Source organism: Oncorhynchus tshawytscha, linkage group LG25 (genome assembly GCF_018296145.1).
Source record: "Oncorhynchus tshawytscha isolate Ot180627B linkage group LG25, Otsh_v2.0, whole genome shotgun sequence".
NCBI lineage: Eukaryota > Metazoa > Chordata > Actinopteri > Salmoniformes > Salmonidae > Oncorhynchus > Oncorhynchus tshawytscha.
Window position 1 is genome coordinate 27,904,533 of NC_056453.1, and position 22,680 is coordinate 27,927,212.

At 43.0% G+C, this 22,680-nt stretch overlaps 1 protein-coding gene and 1 long non-coding RNA gene across 10 annotated transcripts in view; both read left to right on the forward strand.

The window, feature by feature from the left end:
* cep170aa (centrosomal protein 170Aa) overlaps positions 1-22,680 on the forward strand; it is a 68,575-nt gene that overhangs the window by 3,265 nt on the left and 42,630 nt on the right. For all 9 annotated transcript variants that reach the window (XM_024388190.2, XM_024388193.2, XM_024388194.2 and 6 more), the window contains exons 2-3: positions 8,820-8,979; positions 20,424-20,513. In XM_024388190.2, coding sequence (XP_024243958.1) covers positions 8,875-8,979; positions 20,424-20,513 — 195 coding nt within the window. In that variant the 5' untranslated portion in view covers positions 8,820-8,874. The remainder of the gene's footprint in view (positions 1-8,819; positions 8,980-20,423; positions 20,514-22,680) is intronic.
* LOC112224570 lies at positions 20,547-22,516 on the forward strand. Its single transcript, XR_002949468.2, has 3 exons — positions 20,547-21,002; positions 21,255-21,309; positions 22,063-22,516. It is a non-coding gene; the product is annotated as an uncharacterized LOC112224570 (long non-coding RNA).

The window sequence follows — 22,680 nt, forward strand, 5'->3', positions numbered from 1 at the left end:
TGTTATGTTAAACAGTTGAATTAGGGATTTCTATGAAAATCTATCAATGACATTGTAAAAGGACAATGAGCATCTATTGTTTGATGTTGAATGAATGCAAATGGTTTCCCAAATGGGATTCACTTGAATATATGTTTTCATGGCTATTTGTAATGTAAACAATTAAGCCATGCTGTACCTAAAACATGTACTGTAAGATATTTTAGTATCAGTAGTACTACTGGCATCAGCTACAATCTATACAGTGAAGCCCATCTGAGTAAAAAACATATGGCCAGCATTGGGTGGCAAGTAACCTAGTGGTTGAGAGCATTGAGCCAGTAACCGAAAGGTCGCTGGTGTGAATCCCTGAGCCGACTAGGTGAAAAATCTGTCGGTGCCTTTGAGCAAGACACTTAACCCTAGTTGCTCTGGATAAATGTGTCTGCTATATGTAAATGTATTTACATATGTAGGTCCTATAGATCCTTATGTGCAGTACTTCTTAACTGTGGCTTTACATACTGATCACAATCAGACTTGATGTGGGATTTTTGCAGGGTTTTGTTTTTCAAACCAACTGCTCATGTGGTAAATGTGCTGACTATGTTTCCGGACCATATGGTATTTTTGCAGCACCTCCAAAAATATTTGACCCCTTTTTCTCCCCAATTGGTAGTTACAGTCTTGTCCCATCGCTGCAACTCCCGTACGGACTCGGAAGAGGCGAAGGTCGAGGGCCATGCGTCCTCCAAAACACGACCCTGCCAAGCTACACTGCTCGCTTAACCAGGAAGTCAGCCGCACCAATGTGTCGGAGGAAACACAGTACAACTGGCCAGTGTGCATGTGCCCGGCACCTGCCACAAGGAGTTGCTCGAGTGTGATGGGACAAGGACATCCCTGGCGGCCAAACCCTCCCCTAACCCAGATGACGCTGGGCCAATGGGTCTCCCAGTCTCGGCCGGCTGTGACACAGCTTGGGATCAAACCCAGGTCTGTAGTGACACCTCTAGTACTGCGATGTAGTGCCTTAGACCGCTGCGCCATTCAGGAGGCCCCTCTATGCATTTTTAACAAACCAATTTACCAAGCCTCAGAGATAACTTGCCCCAGTTGTGCCAAATTAAGGAAAGCCATTCATGATTTACAACAAAATACAGTATGCTGATATTTTTGTTGTATAGTTTCTGCTATCAGTACTTATTATTGGATATGTGCAGCCAAGGTAATAGAACAATGTCTGAATGGCAAATGCATTTGTCCCCTTGAATGTTCTTGGTCTGTCAGACTGACAAGGGCAGAGAACAATGCTTGTCACTTAACCTTCACTCAGAATGGCCTCATGTTCACATTAGGAATAGGAACTGCTAGTAAGAGCTAACTATTGAGTCGTTACAAAAACCATGACCTAATTCACACTGTGGGTGGTTAAGCTAGAGAGCAGTAGTTAAATCACTATTTTAGATTAGATTAACGTTGTATGTTTTAAGCCTAGTAAGAAAGAGAGTTTCCCAGACTGCTACCCAGACTGAGGCACACGACTACATGTAGAGAGGCTTTCCATCAACATAATCTGTCTGCTCTGTTGGTTTCAAGCATCCCTCAGTGGAGTTTACCATGTCAAACAAGGTTCATCACTAAAACTATGACAAAGCTTGACACAAGAGACCCCAACTACGACCTATTCAAGAGTTTAAAGGGTCTTCCAACCTCCACTTACAAGATAATGTTTTGTAGGGCTATGGGCTCTTTGAGTTTATTTAGTCAAACATAGTTGGTCTGTAGCCATTCTCCCTATATGTTTTTCTGTCCCCATAGTACCCAGCAATATGATTCAATAACAGAGGGAGACTGTTAGCTATTGTTAATCTTTGCAGTCAGCCCAGATAACCATCTCACCTAGACAACCATCTCCCCTAGACAACCATCTCAGTGCTGAGTCCTTGAAGATAATTATTTTGATCACCAAATTATTCTGTCACCAAATAATTATTATCAAATTAATTAATATAGATAACAATGTTATTATCAATCCATAGACAAACTGATATCATATAAGGATATGCAGATTACTAAATTATGTCAATACAAATACTAGCCTATTCTATTTGAGCAATTAGCATAGTGGCGCATTGTGGTTAGGTAAATGAGTGACACATCAATATCTTTTTCATTGATGTGCACAGGAAAAGTAGGCCATTCTGGTACAAACGTCAAAGTAAATTGTCTTCATACAGATTGACAGTCAGCATGAAACTGCAACACTCCCCTGGGAATAAGTCATTGAACCCTCAATGTATGCCCAGCACTTAAGTTTGAAGTTTTCCTATTGCATAGTCAAATTTCCCACCAACTGACCAGATAGTGTCTGCGATAGCTGTTAAAATTGTAATCAGGTCTAATACTAGCAAGGGATGTTGTCTGAGGCCATGACGCCTTCAAGCCTTCCCTGACGAAAGCCTATTTCTGGAGGAATGGATACACAAGATCAATCGATTGTGTGGTTATATCAAATGTTGCCTCCTAGTGATGAGTAACTACTCCTATACCAAAAACGTAAGATATTTAGATGGGAGCGCTATGCAGCCTAGCTGTAAGTCATTTAAAGAAAGAATCCTTGTGTCTGACCGCTCCTTTTGTGTAGGGTTAGATGTATAAACCTATGTAAACTCTCCTTCCAGACTCATATCAAACATCTCCAATCGAAAATCAAATCAAGAGTCGGCTTTCTATTCCGCAACAAAGCCTCCTTCACTCACGCCGCCAAACCTACCCTAGTAAAACTGACTATCCTACCGATCCTCGACTTCGGCGATGTCATCTACAAAATTGCTTCCAACACTCTACTCAGCAAACTGGATGCAGTTTATCACAGTGCCATCCGTTTTGTCACTAAAGCAACTTATACCACCCACCACTGCAACTTGTATGCTCTAGTCGGCTGGCCCTCGCTGCATATTCGTCGCCAGACCCACTGGCTCCAGGTCATCTACAAGTCCATGCTAGGTAAAGCTCCGCCTTATCTCAGTTCACTGGTCACGATGGCAACACCCATCCGTAGCACGCGCTCCAGCAGGTGTATCTCACTGATCATCCCTAAAGCCAACACCTCATTTGGCCGCCTTTCGTTCCAGTCACAGGCAGCAGAGAATTGCAAAAATCGCTGAAGTTGGAGACTTTTATCTCCCTCACCAACTTCAAACATCTGCTATCTGAGCAGCTAACCAATCACTGCCGCTGTACATAGTCTATCGGTAAATAGCCCACCCATTTTTAACTACCTCATCCCCATACTGTTTTTATTAATTTACTTTTCTGCTCTTTTGCACACCAATATCTCTACCTGTACATGACCATCTGATCATTTATCACTCCAGTGTTAATCTGCAAAATTGTAATTATTCGCCTACCTCCTCATGCCTTTTGCACACAATGTATATAGACTCCCCTTTTTTTCTACTGTGTTATTGACTTGTTAATTGTTTACTCCATGTGTAACTCTGTGTTGCCTGTTCACACTGCTATGCTTTATCTTGGCCAGGTCACAGTTGCAAATGAGAACTTGTTCTCAACTAGCCTACCTGGTTAAATAAAGGTGAAATAAAAAATAAATAAAATAAAAATGTCTGCTGGGCCTGGTCCGATCTGTCTGGCTGTAAATAATAGTGCAGTCATCTGGGACCAGAATACTACTGTCTTATCCTGGGTGATACAGACCTTTTTGTTGATTATTGCCCTGGGCTGTTGTCTTGCCTCCCTATGCTTTCTGACTGTCTGGATGCAGCCATGTATCAAAGTAATGGGCTCTCATTAGCTTTGGGCCATTGCCTGCTGAAGCAAAGAAGAAGATCAGACAAGCGTACTGTAATATGCCATTTACTTTATGAGGTTTTACAGCAAACAATCTAGTTAATTTAGGGCAAGTTGACAGTAGGCCACATTTTACATCACAGCCCAACCCTTTGCTGAAAACACTTGCCTCTACATCTTGAAAATAATGTGGGAGTGCTTGCACAGATTGCCTATGTGTAGGTGCATTTGTGCAGATGTGTGTTTGGTTGCAGTTTTGGTTGCAGTTGGCTGTGATAGGTGGGCTGAATCAGTAGCTCTGGCCTATGTTGGGATAAGGAGGCAGAGGGATGGGCACTTACACAGCTGTTGCATCATCTGGTCATGGCGCTACGTGGAGGATCCATGGTCACAGGAGGGAAACACATTAGAGACAGCCGGAAGGGAACGCCCGTTCATCTCTGTCACTTCCTTACAGAGGGAGCCTGGGATCTGATTGGCTTAGAGAGGAGGGAAGGATTTTGAATGGCTGGAATGAGAGCACCATATTAGTCATACTATTCGGTATGTTGTATTTAGACTAAGTAATGCTAAAGCTTAGAAGGGATTAGTCAAAGAGCTGATTATGCTAGATTCGCTTTAGCTTTCTCTCTAATTATTATTTTTCTCCTTTAACAGCTAATCATACACATTGTGAAATCTCATGAGAGTAACTGGCTCAGTGGAAAAGAGGCTTGTGTTGCCTTCAAGAAGCTACTGTGTCACGTTCTGACCTTTATTTCCTTTGTTTTGTCTTTATTTAGTATGGTCAGGGCGTGAGTTGGGGTGGGCAGTCTATGTTTGTTTTTCTATGTTTGGTTTCTGTTTCGGCCTCGGTTAGTTGTCTCTGATTGAGAATCATACTTACTGTAGGTAGCCTGGATTTCACTGTTGGGTTGTGGGTGTTTGTTTCCGTGTGAGTGTTTGTCACCACACGGTACTGTTTCGGTTTCGTTCCTTTTCACATTTATTGTTTTGTATTTCATAGTGTTCAGTTTATTTATTAAAGTAATCATCATGAACACTTACCACGCTGCTTCTTGTTCCGATCCTTACTCCTCTTCAGACGAAGAGGAGATCTGCCGTTACATACTGTTACTGTATGAGAATCTGTTTAAAACACAAAGCAGTTTTTCAAATCACACACGCAGTGTAACAATCTAACTTCCTGTCCAAGTGAATTCAAAGATGAGTGCAGGCCATCTTCAGAAAAGCATTGAGCTAACTTCCTGCTTTGCATGCCTTCACCTCCTCACAAAGCATGCACAGTCAGCTAAGAACAATCCAGCTCTTTGACCTAGTGGGGGTGGGGGTAAAGGGTCTCTGCCCAGCCAAAACCATGATGTCATCCCTTAACCCACAACAAGGATGTTAGAGGATGTTAGGGGGTAGAGATGAGGATTTTGCAATAACTCATCTGTTTTGAAATGGCATGAAATTGTTTACCAATCCACAGTCCTCACAGGACATTACAAACAAGACAAACATATTGTACAGTATCAGTGCCATAAGTTCTGCACTGTAGAGGAGTACTCTGCCAGAGATCCACCTGGCTTGCAGGCCTGCCTCATGACTCAACCTTTGAAACATTCTCCCCCTCAGATCCAACCATTTGAAGCCAATAACAAATGAACATTGGCATGCATGCGGTGGCTTGTGGGTTGTAGGTTAGTCGTTTAGCAGGGATTGAGTCCTGTCAGAGCTACATGTGTGCTGCAGGAGAAATACAGACAGACAGACCTAACCCAGTATATTCCCCAGCTGGGAATATGAAGACTGTGAAGACTCTTTTATGTGGGATTAATTGAAGGCTTTTTCTTTACACTGGTTGGCCTGTACTGAGACTCCTGGCTGTGCTGTGCCACGTTACGTTCTCCATATCCCTGGATTCTGCAGCGGTTTCTCCTGGACTAATAACTCCACTGTGGCTAGGCCTCTGATTCCTCTGATATCCTGCTACAGTCGTTCTATTCATGTACAGAAAATGCTCTTCCTTCATTCTTAATTGCAATTATTTTGTGATTTGAATCTTCTTTTTTTACCAAATAACTTTGAACATTGAAACATACACTAACAAGGATATACCTTTTATATGGTTTAAAGTTTCATGTTTTATTTTTCGTATGTACAGGATACACATGCTTACTTGGGCTGTTATTCAATAGATTTGGGGGGAAATTTCAGAAATTCATTCAAATGTTGTGAAATGGGAGACAACTGGCAAGCAGATGTGTGCACACAAATGTTCTACTTGATCCAAAGCCATGTGAAGGCCTCTTAATACAGAACAAAATGTTGAACGGCAGGTAATATTACAATAAAACACTTTCTTGTGCAGGATGTGCACCCAATAAGCTCTATGCCTTTGATACAGAAATTCAAAACCCATCCCAGATAAAACCTAGAACACTATTTCATTCTGTGGAATAATCAGTGTGTCCAGGGGTTTGTCTGTGAAACATGATCAAATATTAATGCCACTCTTTCATGAACACACCACCAAATAACAATACAATTTCAGAGGTCATGGGAGAGGCGTCATATACACTAGTGTCTGTGAGAGGCAGGGGGGGAGGGAGAATAGTTTACAGCAGGGGTCCTCAACTGGCGACCTGTGGAAGATTTTATTTGGCCCTCCAAGTTTTCTTTAAAAAATTATATTGTTAGACATAAAACTCTAAAAACACCAGCTATTACGCTCCAAGTGATTTTCATTTTGGAAATATGTTCCAAAGTATTACCACTCATAATAGAGAGATATACACTCAGTAGACAGTTTATTAGGTATGCCCATCTAGTACTGGGTCGGACCACCCTTTGCCTCCAGAACAGCCTGAATTATTCTGGGCATAGAAACATTGCTCAATTGGTATCAAGGGACCTTACGTGTGTCAGGAAAACATTCCTCACTCTATTACACTACCGCCACTAGCCTGTACCATTGTCACCAGGCAGGATGGGGCCATGGACTCATGCTGCTTACGCCAAATCCTGACTCTGCCATCAGCATGGCACAACAGGAACCGGGATTTGTTGGTCCAGGCAATATTTTTCCACTCGTCAATTGTCCAGTGTTGGTGACCACCTGCCCAATGGAGCTGCTTCTTCTTGTTTTTATCTGACAGGAGTGGAACCCGCTGTGGTCGTCTGCTTCAATAATAGCCCATCCGTGACAAGCACTGACGAGTTGTGCGTTCCGAGATGCCATTCTGCACACCACTTTTGTACTGCGCCGTTATTTGCCTATTTGTGGCCCACTTGTTAGCTTGCACGATTCTTGCCATTCTCCTTCGACCTCTCATCAATGAGCTGTTTTTTTGTTTATCGTTATTTGTTTATTGTCGCACCATTCTCGTAAACCCTAGACCCTGTCATGCAGGAAAGCCCAGAAGGCCGGCTGTTTCTGAGAAACTGGAACCGGCGCGCTTGGCACCGACGATCATACCACGCTCAAAGTCACTTAGGTCACTTGTTCTGCCCATTCTAGCGTTCAATCGATCAGTAACTGAATGCCTTGCTGCCTGTCTGTCTGATTAACATAGCAAGCCACGGCTACGTGACTCACTGTATGTAGGCGCAAGCAATTTTCGTTAACGGGCTGTTGTACCTATTAAACTGGTCACTGAGTGTATGTGATCGTATACAAATGTAGCCAAGGTTTTAAATTATTATGTTTTGGTAAAATATGATATTTGTTTGGCCTTCTTGCGGTCAATTGGCAAATTACTTCTAATTATGTTCTAGCCCTATGACCATCCTCTCAATAAAAAATGGTCCTGTGGCTGAATCTAGTTGATGGTCCCTGGTTTACAGGCTAATCTGTACGCGGACATAATATAATCTGTTCTCATGTTCTGCAGACACTCTGACGTGGGAGAGGCACTCATAACTCAGACACAATATGTTCTCATAATTATACACCATTAATGTGTGCACAGGGGACTGAGGGATTGTGAGGGAGAAATATCTACCAGTTTTAGCACCCAAGAACACAATAAAATATTTGGCAGAGCAGGGGAACAGTGTCTCTTCTCCAAGTCCTTTTTTTGTGTATGGCAACAAGCCATGTGTATCCAAAACATGAAGTGTGAAGAGAGACTGTCACGTTGTCACAGCCACTTGGCTCTTGTTTCAATGCCTTTGTTTATATGCATGTGTGCATGAAAAAAATAATTTTGGTCTTGCTGCGCTCATTGTATTAGTCCTTCGTGCAGCATTGCCTCATTGCCTACCACAAGAAATGTGTGTGCAAGTTTGTTGAATAGGCATTTATTAAGTATACTTACTTAAGAGATCAGAGAAATAACAGTTTAGCTCCTTAATCTGTGTTTAATCTATCCTCTGACGTTACTTAAAGGCTGCAAAATGGCACTGAGCTCTTCCAGTTTCTGGTGTCAGCATGCAACACTCTGTAGCCTCACATTTCTATTTAAACAAGCAGTTAAATGCAGCATATTGGAGTACGGAACTAACAGCGGTATGTAGGATACTTTTTCCATAGCCATGGTAAATTGAATTGAATGTGATTCACAGTGTTGTGACTTTTGTGACACTTTCAAGAGGTTATGGAGGAGCAGGTCTGTACGTCAGGCAGTTATGCAGCTTGATTATTTTCTCCAGCTCTGAGCAGTTGGAACTTGGAACTGCTCTGTCTGACCTCCTTTTTAGCCCAACAGAAGAAGAAGAAAAAAATATATTTTAGGGTGGGTTGCTCATGCTCAGCCAAGATTCTGACATCACTTCCTGTAGCATCTGGCAATGATCAGGGCCAGCCAGGGCAGACACAGCTAGGGAGGATGTAGCTTTCCCAGACTGTGTAAGCACCCGTTAACACACAGCTACTCCAAACCAGACAGCTACTCCAGATGCAAGAACATTTTCAAGAATAGCTGTTTTGTAAATACATTTAACTTCTTCTTTCTTAGTTCTTTCCTCAATCACTCTTTTTCCACCCCTCTGTCTCCCTTTCTCTTCCTCATCCACCTTTTCTTTCCTTCTCTCCCTCTCAGGATGACGTAGGGTTGGAGGTGGGAGTGAGTAGCATCGAGCCGTAGCAGAGCAGAGATGAGTCTCACATCATGGTTCCTGGTGAGCAGCGGGGGCACTCGCCACCGTCTGCCCCGGGAGATGATCTTTGTCGGCCGAGACGACTGCGAGCTCATGCTGCAGGTGAGCACACCTCCAACTGCTAGAACATAAATGTGATTCAACACAACACAAGCCCAGTCACTGTACTCACACTGTTAGACATAGAGCATACCTGAATTAATGACTACTTGGGATTCACAGACTGTTTGCCGAAAGTATCATAGTCTTCTATTATTTTTCTCAGTTATATGCTAGCTCCCAGGAGTGATCTGACCATTTTGATAAACGTTGATACATTGGGCGGGGGCTGTATCTAAGGAAACACCATGCAACATAATCAGATAATGGCAATATGATATATCCACAGGCAGCCTGGTTTAAATAGACAACTTCCTTTGTTTTTAGTGGAGCTGTTGGTGTTTCCAGAGGCTACGCCTGGCGCAGCTGAGCAGGCTGCTGCCGCTGTGAAAGTGATATGGCTGAGAGCACCTTCTTTATATCACACGCATGACCTTTAACCCCTGAGGATTAGGTCATGTGAACACAGCTAGTGACCCCTATGTTGCATGGTTTTAGGAGGAAGGGAATGCATCAAGCTCACTACCTTTTGGACAACCCTGTTGTTCAGTTTAAATGTGATATGTGCATTTTTATAATGCTATTTTACAAAGCTTGTATCTCCTGAGGATAATGTATCTGAGTTTTGAGACGGGTAAAATATTTAATTTATGCATGAATAGCTGTGTCATTCTTAGTACTATTTCATCTAGGGTCTCGTTTTACCACCTCATGGAGTACCAGGCCTGACATCTACGCAGGACTCAGCAGAGTACCAGCCCTGACATCTACGCAGGACTCAGCAGAGTACCATGCTTGACATCTGAGCAGGGCTCAGCAGAGTACCAGGTTTGACACCTGAGCAGGACTCAGCAGAGTACCAGGCTTGACACCTGAGCAGGACTCAGCAGAGTACCAGCCCTGACATCTATGCAGGTCTCAGCAGAATACCAGGCTTGACATCTGAGCAGGGCTCAGCAGAGTACCAGGCCTGACATCTGAGCAGGGCTCAGCAGAATACCAGGCTTGACATCTGAGCAGAGCTCAGCAGAGTACCAGGCCTGACATCTGAGCAGGGCTCAGCAGAGTACCAGGCCTGACATCTGAGCAGGGCTCAGCAGAGTACCAGGCTTGACAATTGAGCAGGACTCAGCAGAGTACCAGGCTTGACACCTGAGCAGAACTCAGCAGAGTACCAGGCTTGACACCTGAGCAGGACTCAGCAGAGTACCAGGCTTGACATCTAAGCAGGACTCAGCAGAGTACCAGGCTTGACATCTATGCAGGACTCAGCAGAGTACCAGGCTTGACATCTAAGCAGGACTCAGCAGAGTACCAGGCTAGACATCTAAGCAGGACTCAGCAGAGTACCAGGCTTGACACCTGAGCAGGACTCAGCAGAGTACCAGGCTTGACACCTTAGCAGGACTCAGCAGAGTACCAGGCCTGACATCTGAGCAGGGCTAAGCAGAGTACCAGGCTTGACAATTGAGCAGGATTCAGCAGAGTACCAGGCTTGATATCTGAGCAGGACTCAACAGAGTACCAGCCCTGACATCTATGCAGGACTCAGCAGGGGTGTCTTCTAAGGAGAAGCCCTCCCTGAAAACTCTCATAACCTGAATATTCACATGAAACCTGATTATATAACCTCTTATCCCCCTCTATTCTGCCTCTTTGGTTCTGTGTTGTTACATTGCCTCATGAGGTAATTCAGACAATTGGAGAATTGTGAACCACTAACCCCACACAGGCCTGCATTTGTTGTTATCACAGAAGTCAGGAGTAATAGTATAAAGACTGATAGTAACTGAATGGGCTTTGTTTAGGAGTACTCAGGGAAGGGAAGGCATGCTGCATGGGAATGGTAGTCTACCTCACTCTAGGCTGTGTGTGTGTGTGTGTGTGTGTGTGTGTGTGTGTGTGTGTGTGTGTGTGTGTGTGTGTGTGTGTGTGTGTGTGTGTGTGTGTGTGTGTGTGTGTGTGTGTGTGTGTGTGTGTGTGCGTGCGTGCGTGCGTGCGTGCGTGCGTGCGTGCGTGTGTGTGTGCGTGTCCACGCATGAAAGTGTGAGAGAGAAAGTCCCAGACAGAGATATTTATAGAAAGTGGGGCAGATACCTCCTGAGTTAGATCTATCCTGACTGAACAGGCTCCATAGGAAGTAGAGTGGCTGCTGCATTGCCAAGTGTAGCGCAGAGAATGGGTGTGGCGTAGTAACAGTATATCATATAATACTTATGAGAAAACAGCTCAATTCAATCTGTATCGCGGAAGATTCAATTCGCGGTATAGCGCAATTTAAATGTAAAAGCAATGTTCCCGCATTTGCGGAGACTGCATTCACAGTAAGCGCTGTATATGTTGGCTCAATTGGAAATTACTTTTAAATTTCAAGCGCACTTCAGCGCGGATCTTCAGCGCTACGGATTGAATCTAGGCCTTAGACATAGATTTTAAAGCAACATAGATTTCAAAGCAACGTCAATGGTTGTACAACTATTGGTTGTAGAACAATCCTTCAAAAAGTGTCACAGTACAATGATACAAATGTCCATTCTGTGCTCCTTGATGTCAACTCTGAGGCTAGGAAACACTATTACAACTGACAAATCCACTATAATTGAGAATTTCAATAAGCATTTCTCTACGGCTGGCCATGCTTTCCACCTGGCTACCCCTACCCCGGTCAACTGCCCTGCACCTTCCACAGCAACCCGCCCAAGCCCCCACCATTTCTCCTTCACCCATATCCAGATAGCTGATGTTCTGAAAGAGCTGCAAAATCTGGACCAAATCAGCCGGGCTAGACAATCTGGACCCTCTCTTTCTTAAATTATCTGCCGAAATTGTTGCAACCCCTATTACTAGCTTGTTCAACCTCTCTTTTGTATCGTCTGAGATTCCCAAAGATTGGAAAGCTGCCGTGGTCATCCCCCTCTTCAAAGGGGGAGACACTCTAGACCCAAACTGCTACAGACCTATATCTATCCTACCCTGCATCTCTAAGGTCTTCGAAAGCCAAGTTAACAAACAGATTACTGACCATTTTGAATTACATCGTACCTTCTCCGCTATGCAATCTGGTTTCCGAGCTGGTCATGGGTGCACCTCAGCCACGCTCAAGGTCCTTAACGATATCATAACCGCCATCGATAAGAGACTTTACTATGCAGCCGTATTCTTCAACGTGGCCAAGGCTTTCAACTCTGTCAATCACCACATTCTTATTGGCAGACTCAAGAGCCTTGGTTTCTCAAATGATTGCCTCGCCTGGTTCACCAACTACTTCTCTGATAGAGTTCAGTGTGTCAAATCGGAGGGTCTGCTGTCCGGACCTCTGGCAGTCTCTATGGGGGTGCCACAGGGTTCAGATCTCGGGCCGACTCTCTTCTCTGTATACATCAATGATGTCGCTCTTGCTGCTGGTGATTCTCTGATCCACCTCTACGCAGACGACACCATTCTGTATACTTCTGGCCCTTCTTTGGACACTGTGTTAACTAACCTCCAAACGAGCTTCAATGCCATACAACTCTCCTTCCGTGGCCTCCAACGGCTCTTAAACGCAAATAAAACTAAATGCATGCTATTCAACCGATCATTGCCCGCACATGCCCGCCCATCCAGCATCACTACTCTGGACGGCTCTGACTTAAAATACGTGGATAACTACAAATACCTAGGTGTCTGGCTAGACTGTAAACTCTCCTTCCAGACTCACATTAAGCATTTCCAATCAAAAATTAAATCTAGAATCGTAGAATCGTACTTCCTATTTCGCAACAGAGCTTCCTTCACTCATGCTGCCAAACATACCCTCGTAAAACTGACCATCCTACCAATCCTTGACTTCGGCGATGTCATCTATAAAATTGCCTCCAACACTCTACTCAGCAAACTGGATGTAGTCTATCACAGTGCCATCCGTTTTGTCACCAAAGCCCCATATACTACCCACCACTGCGACCTGTACGCTCTCGTTGGCTGGCCCTCGCTTCATACTCGTCGCCAAACCCACTGGCTACAGGTTATCTACAAGTCTCTGCTAGGTAAGGCCCCGCCCTATCTCAGCTCGCTGGTCACCATAGCAGCACCCACTCGTAGCACATGCTCCAGCAGGTATATCTCACTGGTCACCCCCAAAGCCAATTAATCCTTTGGTCGCCTTTCTTTCCAGTTCTCTGCTGCCACTGACTGGAACGAACTGCAAAAATTACTGAAGCTGGAGATTCCCATCTCCCTCACTAGCTTTAAGAACCATCTGTCAGAGCAGCTCACAGATCACTGCACCTGTTCATAGCCCATCTGTATACAGCCCATCTACAGTATCTACCTCATTCCCATACTGCATTTATTTATTTTGCTCCTTTTGCACCACAGTATCTCTGCTTGCACATCCATCTTTTGCACATCTACCATTCCAGTGTTTAATTGCCATATTGTAATTACTTCGCCACCATGGCCTATTTATTGCCTTAACTCCCTTATTTGACCTTATTTGCACTCATTGTATATAGACTTTGTTTTCTTTTTTTTTCTACTGTTATTATTCACTGTATGTTTTGTTCATTCCATGTATAACTCTGTGTTGTTGTATGTGTCGAACTGCTATGCTTTATCTTGGCCAGGTCGCAGTTGCAAATGAGAACTTGTTCTCAACTAGCCTACCTGGTTAAATAAAGGTGAAAAAAAAAAACTCTGTGAATCTAACTAAATTAGACTTTCCACACCAACTTAAGTAGTTTATTACTCACTGGCTAAGTTTACTTAGTGCCTGTCTCTTTTTCAGCCAGGACTCTGTACAACGAGTACATTGTCGAGTACATTTACAAGTAACTGAATTGCCTGTAGTGTATGCGTGGCAATACCGACAATGCTTCAGTCCTTAACAGTGATGTAGATAGTGGTAAAAAAAAATGGTGGGTAAACTCAGATCACCGGTCACGGTGAAAAAACTAACACTCCCTATACTTACAATGTATTTTTCTGCAAAAGGTGGGTAAACTGTTGGGCAAAAATAAAAGTTGGGTACCCTCCACTAGACCACTGCTCCTTAACTCTGAGACACTTGAAACCCAGGCTTCACTTCACTTTCTTCAACCTCCTTCAACCTCAGCAATCCTCAGTTTGTCCCTGTCTACTAATGAGTCTATAATTAAGCAGCAGGTCATTAATACATCAGCACATCCCCAATAGAAGTTAGAAGGTACCGTGCTAAACGGCTTCTAAAAAAACAAACAGTTCAGAGTGCCAGCAAGATACTTAAACGTTTTACTGCTGAAATCATCAGGGTTGGAATGAAGGGAACAAGGAGGCTGTCTTTTAAATAGGCATCGTCTTTTCTTGTGTGGGTCTCTCTGATGACCTGGAGGAAAGAGAGGAGAAGACTAGGTACATTGTTTAGTGTGAGTCTGCCAACGGAAAATACGCCTAGAGGTCTGGGCCATGTGACTGTTTTTACGGCCACAGTCTTGTTGTCACATGGGTATCTCAGCAATGTACGGGTTAAAGATCCATTGCATGGCTTCCCAACTCAAGGGTATCAGACTCAAATATGGACCACTCCCAACTAGGCCTCTTGTAGTTAGTAACAGTGAAATCAAAGCGTTATGTTTATGTTTGGAAAAAAAAAATTCACAAAGGAAACAGTCTCTCATGCTGTGTTCTCTACAATACTGTATATACAGTATATCTACAATAGGTTTATGTGAGTGTGAATGCTATGTTTTATTTCTCACTTATATATAACAAGTCATTTTCGTCATGACACTTAGTTATTTCAAATTCCTCAATGACATGCATGATTTTGTAGACAATCGCTCTCCCTTCCTTCTCCTGAATCACATAGAATGTTTTCATGCTCTGAACAGAGATGGAAAAGACGAGATTCCAGTATGCCTATGTGTGGGTGCTTTAGCTCTCTGTCTCTGTATGGATACTCGATATGGCTCGTCTCCTCTGTAGTGTGGGAACTGGGAGATATTGTTCTGTTGTAGGTGGGCTGTATCTCTACTACAGTGTCAAGCCAGATCAAACAAGCCCTGTTATAAGACATGCAGTGTGGCACACAGAGATTAGGTGCATGGGATTGGAGATGAAGCTCCCAGCAGGCCACCTCTCACTTTCACTCGCTTCAGGGGAGAATCTTCATTCGAGATCTGTGCACTTACAATAAGTTGACGATTGTGTAAATCATGCATTGATGTCAAATCAAATCAAATTGTATTGGACAAATGCACATGGTTAGCAGATGTTAATCAGAGTGTAGCGAAATGCTTCTAGTTCCAACAGTGCAGTAATATCTAACAAGTAATCTAACAATTTCACAACAACTACCTTATACACACAAGTGTAAAAGAATGAATAAGTACATATAAATATATGGATGAGCGATGGCCGAACGGCATAGGCAAGATCCTGTAGATGGTATAGAGTACAGTATATACAGTGGGGCAAAAATGTATTTAGTCAGCCACCAATTGTGCAAGTTCTCCCACTTCAAAAGATGAGAGGGGCCTGTAATTTTCATTGTAGGTACACTTCAACTATGACAGACAAAATGAGAAAAAAAATTCAGAAAATCACATTGTAGGATTTTTTATGAATTTATTTGCAAATTATGGTGGAAAATAAGTATTTGGTCACCTACAAACAAGCAAGATTTCTGGCTCTCACAGACCTGTAACTTCTTCTTTAAGAGGCTCCTCTGTCCTCCACTCGTTACCTGTATTAATGGCATCTGTTTGAACTTGTTATCAGTATAAAAGACACCTGTCCACAACCTTAAACAGTCACACTCCAAACTCCACTATGGCCAAGACCAACGAGCTGTCAAAGGACACCAGAAACAAAATTGTAGACCTGCACCAGGCTGGGAAGACTGAATCTGCAATAGGTAAGCAGCTTGGTTTGAAGAAATCAACTGTGGGAGCAATTATTAGGAAATGGAAGACATACAAGACCACTGATAATCTCCCTCGATCTGGGGCTCCACGCAAGATCTCACCCCGTCGGGTCAAAATAATAAAAAGAACGGTGAGCAAAAATCCCAGAACCACACGGGGGGACCTAGTGAATGACCTGCAGAGAGCTGGGACCAAAGTAACAAAGCCTACCATCAGTAACACACTACGCCGCCAGGGACTCAAATCCTGCAGTGCCAGACGTGTCCCCCTGCTTAAGCCAGTACATGTCCAGGCCCGTCTGAAGTTTGCTAGAGAGCATTCGGATGATCCAGAAGAAGATTGGGAGAATGTCATATGGTCAGATGAAACCAAAATAGAACTTTTTGGTAAAAACTCAACTCGTCGTGTTTGGAGGACAAAGAATGCTGAGTTGCATCCAAAGAACACCATACCTACTGTGAAGCATGGGGGTGGAAACATCATGCTTTGGGGCTGTTTTTCTGCAAAGGGACCAGGACGACTGATCCGGGTAAAGGAAAGAATGAATGGGGCCATGTATCATGAGATTTTGAGTGAAAAGCTCCTTCCATCAGCAAGGGCATTGAAGATGAAACGTGGCTGGGTCTTTCAGCATGACAATGATCCCAAACACACCGCCCGGGCAATGAAGGAGTGGCTTCGTAAGAAGCATTTCAAGGTCCTGGAGTGGCCTAACCAGTCTCCAGATCTCAACCCCATAGAAAATCTTTGGCGTGAGTTGAAAGTCCGTGTTGCCCAGCAACAGCCCCAAAACATCACTGCTCTAGAAGAGATCTGCATGGAGGAATGGGCCAAAATACCAGCAACAGTGTGTGAAAACCTTGTGAAGACTTACAGAAAACGTTTGACCTCTGTCATTGCCAACAAAGGGTATATAACAAAGTATTGAGATAAACTTTTGTTATTGACCAAATACTTATTTTCCACCATAATTTGCAAATAAATTCATTAAAAATCCTACAATGTGATTTTCTGGATTTTTTTTCTCATTTTGTCTGTCATAGTGGAAGTGTACCTATGATGAAAATTACAGGCCTCTCTCATCTTTTTAAGTGGGAGAGCTTGCACAATTGGTGGCTGACTAAATACTTTTTTGCCCCACTGTACATATGAGATGAGTAATGTAGGCTATGTAAACATATAAAGTGGCATTGTTTAAAGTGACTAGTGATACATTTATTACATCCAATTTTTAATTATTAAAGTGGCTAGAGATTTGAGTCAGTATGTTGGCAGCAGCCACTCAATGTTAGTGATGTCTGTTTAACAGTCTGGTGGCCTTGAGATAGAAGCTGTTTTTCAGTTTCTCGGTCCCAGCTTTGATGCACCTGTACTGACCTCGCCTCCTGGATGATAGCGGGGTGAACAGGCAGTGGCTCGAGTGGTTGTTGTCCTTGATCTTTTTGGCCTTCCTGTGACATTGGGTGGTGTAGGTGTCCTGGGGGGCAGGTAGTTTGCCCCCGGTGATGCGTTGTGCAGACCTCACTACCCTCTGGAGAGCCTTGCGGTTGTGGGCGGAGCAGTTGCTGTACCAGGCGGTGATACAGCCTGACAGGATGCTCTCGATTGTGCATCTGTTAAAGTTTGTGAGTGTTTTTTGGTTACAAGCCAAATTTTTGGTTACAAGCCATATACATCAATGTTGTTGTCTGAGGCTATCCGGGAACATATCCCAGTCCACGTGATTGAAGCAATCTTGAAGCGTGGAATCAGATTGGTTGGACCAGCGTTGAACAGACCTGAGCACGGGCGTTTCCTGTTTTAGTTTTTGTCTATAGGCTGGGAGCAACAAAATGGAGTCGTGGTCAGATTTGCCGAAAGGAGGGCTTGGTATGCATCTCGGAAGTTAGAGTAGCAATGATCCAGAATTTTTCCAGCCTGGGTCGCGCATTCGATATGGAAGATTTGTGTGAAGTTAGGATATGTGTCACACATCACTTAGCCATACCGGCAGTTAAACATACAGTGCCTTGCGAAAGTATTCGGCCCCCTTGAACTTTGCGACCTTTTGCCACATTTCAGGCTTCAAACATAAAGATATAAAACTGTATTTTTTGTGAAGAATCAACAACAACTGGGACACAATCATGAAGTGGAACGACATTTATTGGATGTTTCAAACTTTTTTAACAAATCAAAAACTGAAAAATTGGGCGTGCAAAATTATTCAGCCCCCTTAAGTTAATACTTTGTAGCGCCACCTTTTGCTGCGATTACAGCTGTAAGTCGCTTGGGGTATGTCTCTATCAGTTTTGCACATCGAGAGACTGAAATTTTTTCCCATTCCTCCTTGCAAAACAGCTCGAGCTCAGTGAGGTTGGATGGAGAGCATTTGTGAACAGCAGTTTTCAGTTCTTTCCACAGATTTTCGATTGGATTCAGGTCTGGACTTTGACTTGGCCATTCTAACACCTGGATATGTTTATTTTTGAACCATTCCATTGTAGATTTTGCTTTATGTTTTGGATCATTGTCTTGTTGGAAGACAAATCTCCGTCCCAGTCTCAGGTCTTTTGCAGACTCCATCAGGCTTTCTTCCAGAATGGTCCTGTATTTGGCTCCATCCATCTTCCCATCAATTTTAACCATCTTCCCTATCCCTGCTGAAGAAAAGCAGGCCCAAACCATGATGCTGCCACCACCATGTTTGACAGTGGGGGATGTTGTGTGTTCAGGGTGATGAGCTGTGTTGCTTTTACGCCAAACATAACGTTTTGCATTGTTGCCAAAAAGTTCAATTTTGGTTTCATCTGACCAGAGCACCTTCTTCCACATGTTTGGTGTGTCTCCCAGGTGGCTTGTGGCAAACTTTAAACGACACTTTTTATGGATATCTTTAAGAAATGGCTTTCTTCTTGCCACTCTTCCATAAAGGCCAGATTTGTGAAATATACGACTGATTGTTGTCCTATGGACAGAGTCTCCCACCTCAGCTGTAGATCTCTGCAGTTCATCCAGAGTGATCATGGGCCTCTTGGCTGCATCTCTGATCAGTCTTCTCCTTGTATGAGCTGAAAGTTTAGAGGGACGGCCAGGTCTTGGTAGATTTGCAGTGGTCTGATACTCCTTCCATTTCAATATTATCGCTTGCACAGTGGTCCTTGGGATGTTTAAAGCTTGGGAAATCTTTTTGTATCCAAATCAGGCTTTAAACTTCTTCACAACAGTATCTCAGACCTGCCTGGTGTGTTCCTTGTTCTTCATGATGCTCTCTGCGCTTTTAATGGACCTCTGAGACTATCACAGTGCAGGTGCATTTATACGGAGACTTGATTACACACAGGTGGATTGTATTTATCATCATTAGTCATTTAGGTCAACATTGGATCATTCAGAGATCCTCACTGAACTTCTGGAGAGTGTTTGCTGCACTGAAAGTAAAGGGGCTGAATAATTTTGCACGCCCAATTTTTCAGTTTTTGATTTGTTAAAAAAGTTTGAAATATCCAATAAATGTCGTTCCACTTCATGATTGTGTCCCACTTGTTGTTGATTCTTCACAAAAAAATACAGTTTTATATCTTTATGTTTGAAGCCTGAAATGTGGCAAAAGGTGGCAAAGTTCAAGGGGGCCGATTACTTTCGCAAGGCACTGTATAAACATGCAAACATACACACTTGTTCCCTTACAGCTTCGAAATGGACTGGTATTCAAAACAGACAATATTACTCAGACCTAGGTTACTTGGCTAGAGCGATATCAGAAATGTTTCGTCTCTATACTGTATTGTATGTGTCTAGTCCCTGTGCTGTCGTATGTACTGTGTCACAGACACTAGTCTCTTGGTCTAATCTGGTTTGATCTTGTTTGATCACAAACCTAATCTACAGGGGAAGGTTTGCCTTCAACAAATGTGTATATGGCATCAGAATACCGTATCTGCTCTTTGAAATAATTCCCCATGTGTCCTTTATCCATAGTCCGATCATGATAGTGCCATTTTATAAATGTCATCACTCATGACAATTAGAATTATGACTGGAATTTGGCATTGAATCCAGAGATGCTGAAAGTGTTATTTTGTTTAGTGTACATCCCTGATACATTCCATAAAGTTTGCAGTATCTAGATGTTTCAAATCAAACTCTATAGAGCTGAATAGGGTGCTCTCGGGAGATGGTAAAACATTGAAACTATCTATCTTGCTTCCTCCCTCCACACACCCCTACATATTGTGTTATATGTGTTTGTGCTTCCATTTCTGTCTGTTTGAGAATAATACAGGGCCTAACTGTCTTGTATTTTAAAAAGTAGATACGTAGATAATAGTAGATAAAAAATAAAAATAAGAATGTATTATGCATGGAAATATACAGTACATACCTCTGTGTTTCAAAAATGTAATCTGACTTTAACAATGCATGTTATTCCTCCTTCAAACACTGACATTGCTGCACGATTGGATGTTGATATGATAATGCACACTCTGTTATCTCATGTCAAAAACATTTCAAGATCAACATTGATGTGAAGTTATAATCTAACAATGTGTAACACCATTACTGTTGTGTTTGTGTTTACAGTCGCGGAGTGTTGACAAGCAGCATGCAGTCATCAACTACGAGTTAACCAGCGATGAGCACAAAGTCAAGGACCTTGGCAGCCTGAACGGGGTGAGTGAGAGGAGGGTGATGGGGTAGGGGAGGAATAGAGAAGAGATGTAAAGGGGTCAGGGGATAAAGGAACATTTCACTATATATGTCCATTAATGTGCTATTAACATATCATATATGTCATAAACATTTAGAATTTCCTCACTACACGCAAATACGAGCGTTTCTGCATCTCACCAGTAGAAACGGGCCAGCTACATTTCCGGGCTGTAAGCAAACCACAATATCCAGAATTCATATCGATTTCAGGACGTAGTACCACCCGTGGAGGTGTATCCAGTTGATGTGAGAAATATCAAAACATCTGTGTTTGTAGCCAGCACTTTCAGCCAGATGGTTTCGAAACGGAACTGAAGTCTCAACTAATGGGGTTGCCATGTCGACCGAATGTTGAAAAGTGATGCTATTCCATCGATTTTCCCCTTCGCTTCAAAGAGGAGGGCATCCGATCCGCCAACATCAGAGCAGCAGAAAAGAGGTCAAGCTGAGGTAATGTAGCTAACGATAACTAGCTAACTAGCTAGCATTGCACTTCATTTGTTTATCTAAACCAAACACTAGATGGCTAGCTTTCATAATACGCTGGCTAGACATTTCAAAATATATCACTGTCGTTAGCCAGCTGCTATCTGGTGATGTGATTCGTAACTTTGCAAGTAAACGTTAGCTTCGTTAGTTTACGTTAGCTAACCATTAGTTAACTAACTACCGCAGAGGCTAATGTGACTGTGTTCTATTTAGATTCCCATCAACATATGCAGAGGCGTCAACATCAAGCTCAGCACCCGGAACTAGTGTAAGTCACTTTCTAAAATCTACTAAATATTTCCATGACTCCATGATGTCGTCATAGTTGGTGCGTTTACAAGTACTGTAGGCTGAAACTTCTACTGTATGGTGTGAGTGACTGACTGGTGTCAGTTGGGAGTGGGTATTGTGTGTGAAGGCATGATCTATTGACATGAGGGGTGTGGGTGGATGTAGTACCTTGTTTAAGTGTGTATTGGTAAATAAACTGGTAAAGAAAATGTTGGCTAATCACTGACTACTGTGTGTTCTACACACTAATCCTGCTGCTGATGACAGACCTTGACACCAGCTTTAGTAGTACAGAGCCTGTAGACCCATTGGAAGAAAGATTTTAGCCTTGAAATAGCTCAAACTCATCATGATCTGACTTTAAAACAAGCCAGGACAGCCAAAGGTATTTATGAAAGCAAAATCACCAATACACTGAACTGTCTACAAAACAAGTGCTCTTAAAACGTTTCACACTCTTGCAGTCCGTTCTTTGGCATTGGGAGAGGGGCTGTTAGTATACTCTTCTAGCCTATTCACTCTATTGTTGACAGTGCTTTTCTACCCAATAGTACAACTGTAGGTGCTCATACACAACAATACACGACTAGACTGTCTACAAGTCAAGCCCCTCCCCTCCGTTTCACATATTTACTAACAGCCTATTTCAATGCCCCATTATTGACTCTGAGTGTAACAAATTTGATTCTATGGTTACACATCCCCATGATCAGTCTTCGTATCTTTCCAGGAGACTTAAACAAATCTTCTGCAAGAGGTGGAATCAGTGGGTGGTGAAGAAAGTGTATGAGAGGCTAGTCCACCTGGCTGTGGAGTGCAGGAAGAACCAGATGGTTGTCTACAAGGAGCCAGAGTCACAGCCCCACAAACCCAACATCGCCACAGCGCAAAAGCCTGCAAAACCAGCTGCCATTACCCTACACAAGAAGAGGTTCACCAGCTGAAGAACATTCTAGAACCTGCCTGGAACATTCAACCAACACAACATCCATATTCAGTTAGACTGATGTTGTAGTATAATATAGAATGCCCAGTATGCGCACAACTGCATTGTGGTATAGATATTGCTACAGTAGCTGTTGTACAGTATGTATATAATGGTGTTTTATATATTTTTTAAACTGTACTGACAAGTGACTAAATGATTCCAGCTGCATAAGAAACCAATAAAGAGTTGACTTCAACTTCTGGAGCAGTTCATTCTAATATTCATGAAATGTATTTGGATCAACTAGCTTCAGTCTTACTGCTAAAACATATTATGCAGGGAGTTGGTGTACCATTTGAACTTACATTCTTTGGCAAGTCAACATGTTTTAATAAAACAGTAGATTAGTCTGTCAATGTA